Source organism: Opisthorchis viverrini (genome assembly GCF_000715545.1).
Source record: "Opisthorchis viverrini unplaced genomic scaffold scaffold24294, whole genome shotgun sequence".
Taxonomy (NCBI): domain Eukaryota; kingdom Metazoa; phylum Platyhelminthes; class Trematoda; order Opisthorchiida; family Opisthorchiidae; genus Opisthorchis; species Opisthorchis viverrini.
This window is the reverse complement of record NW_008767371.1, coordinates 1-452: the sequence shown is the minus strand read 5'-3', so window position 1 is coordinate 452 and position 452 is coordinate 1. Positions and strand designations below refer to the sequence as shown.

At 44.0% G+C, this 452-nt stretch overlaps 1 protein-coding gene across 1 annotated transcript; it reads left to right on the top strand.

Moving 5' to 3' along the window:
- Positions 1-39: 39 nt before the first annotated feature.
- T265_16306 (hypothetical protein) lies at positions 40-423 on the top strand (the record flags this gene model as incomplete). The annotated part of the gene is made up of 1 exon (XM_009179908.1): positions 40-423. A coding segment is annotated over one exon (384 nt), but the record flags the coding sequence as incomplete, so codon positions are not given.
- Positions 424-452: the final 29 nt, after the last annotated feature.

The window sequence follows — 452 nt, the reverse complement described above, 5'->3', positions numbered from 1 at the left end:
ATTGAAGCCTATGATGCCCGGAGTTACAACGAATTCTACATGGCTATGTCATGTGACGACAGAGACGATATCTATGACGAATACGGGCCTCAGTGGAAAGAAACCGCCGAGCACTCAATCAATAATTACATCGCCGGCATGTTATCAAAACAACTGGCCATGCGGTTCGAAGAAATACTCATGACTAACTACCATAATCGCCAATGCCAACACCCAGCTAACACTTTAGATGGAGAGTACTGGTTGGATCAACTGATGTCAGCTAACAAGATCAATAAACAACAGTTTCTAACTGACCTGACACTAGTGATGAACAAAGTGTGTACGAGGAAGAACGCCTCCGTCATTGAAGGACCGACTACAACTGGGAAGACCCTATTTGTCAAACTCATTGCCGAAAACTACATCTACGGCACAGTCCAGAGGTCAGGAGACCATTCTCAATTTTTTTT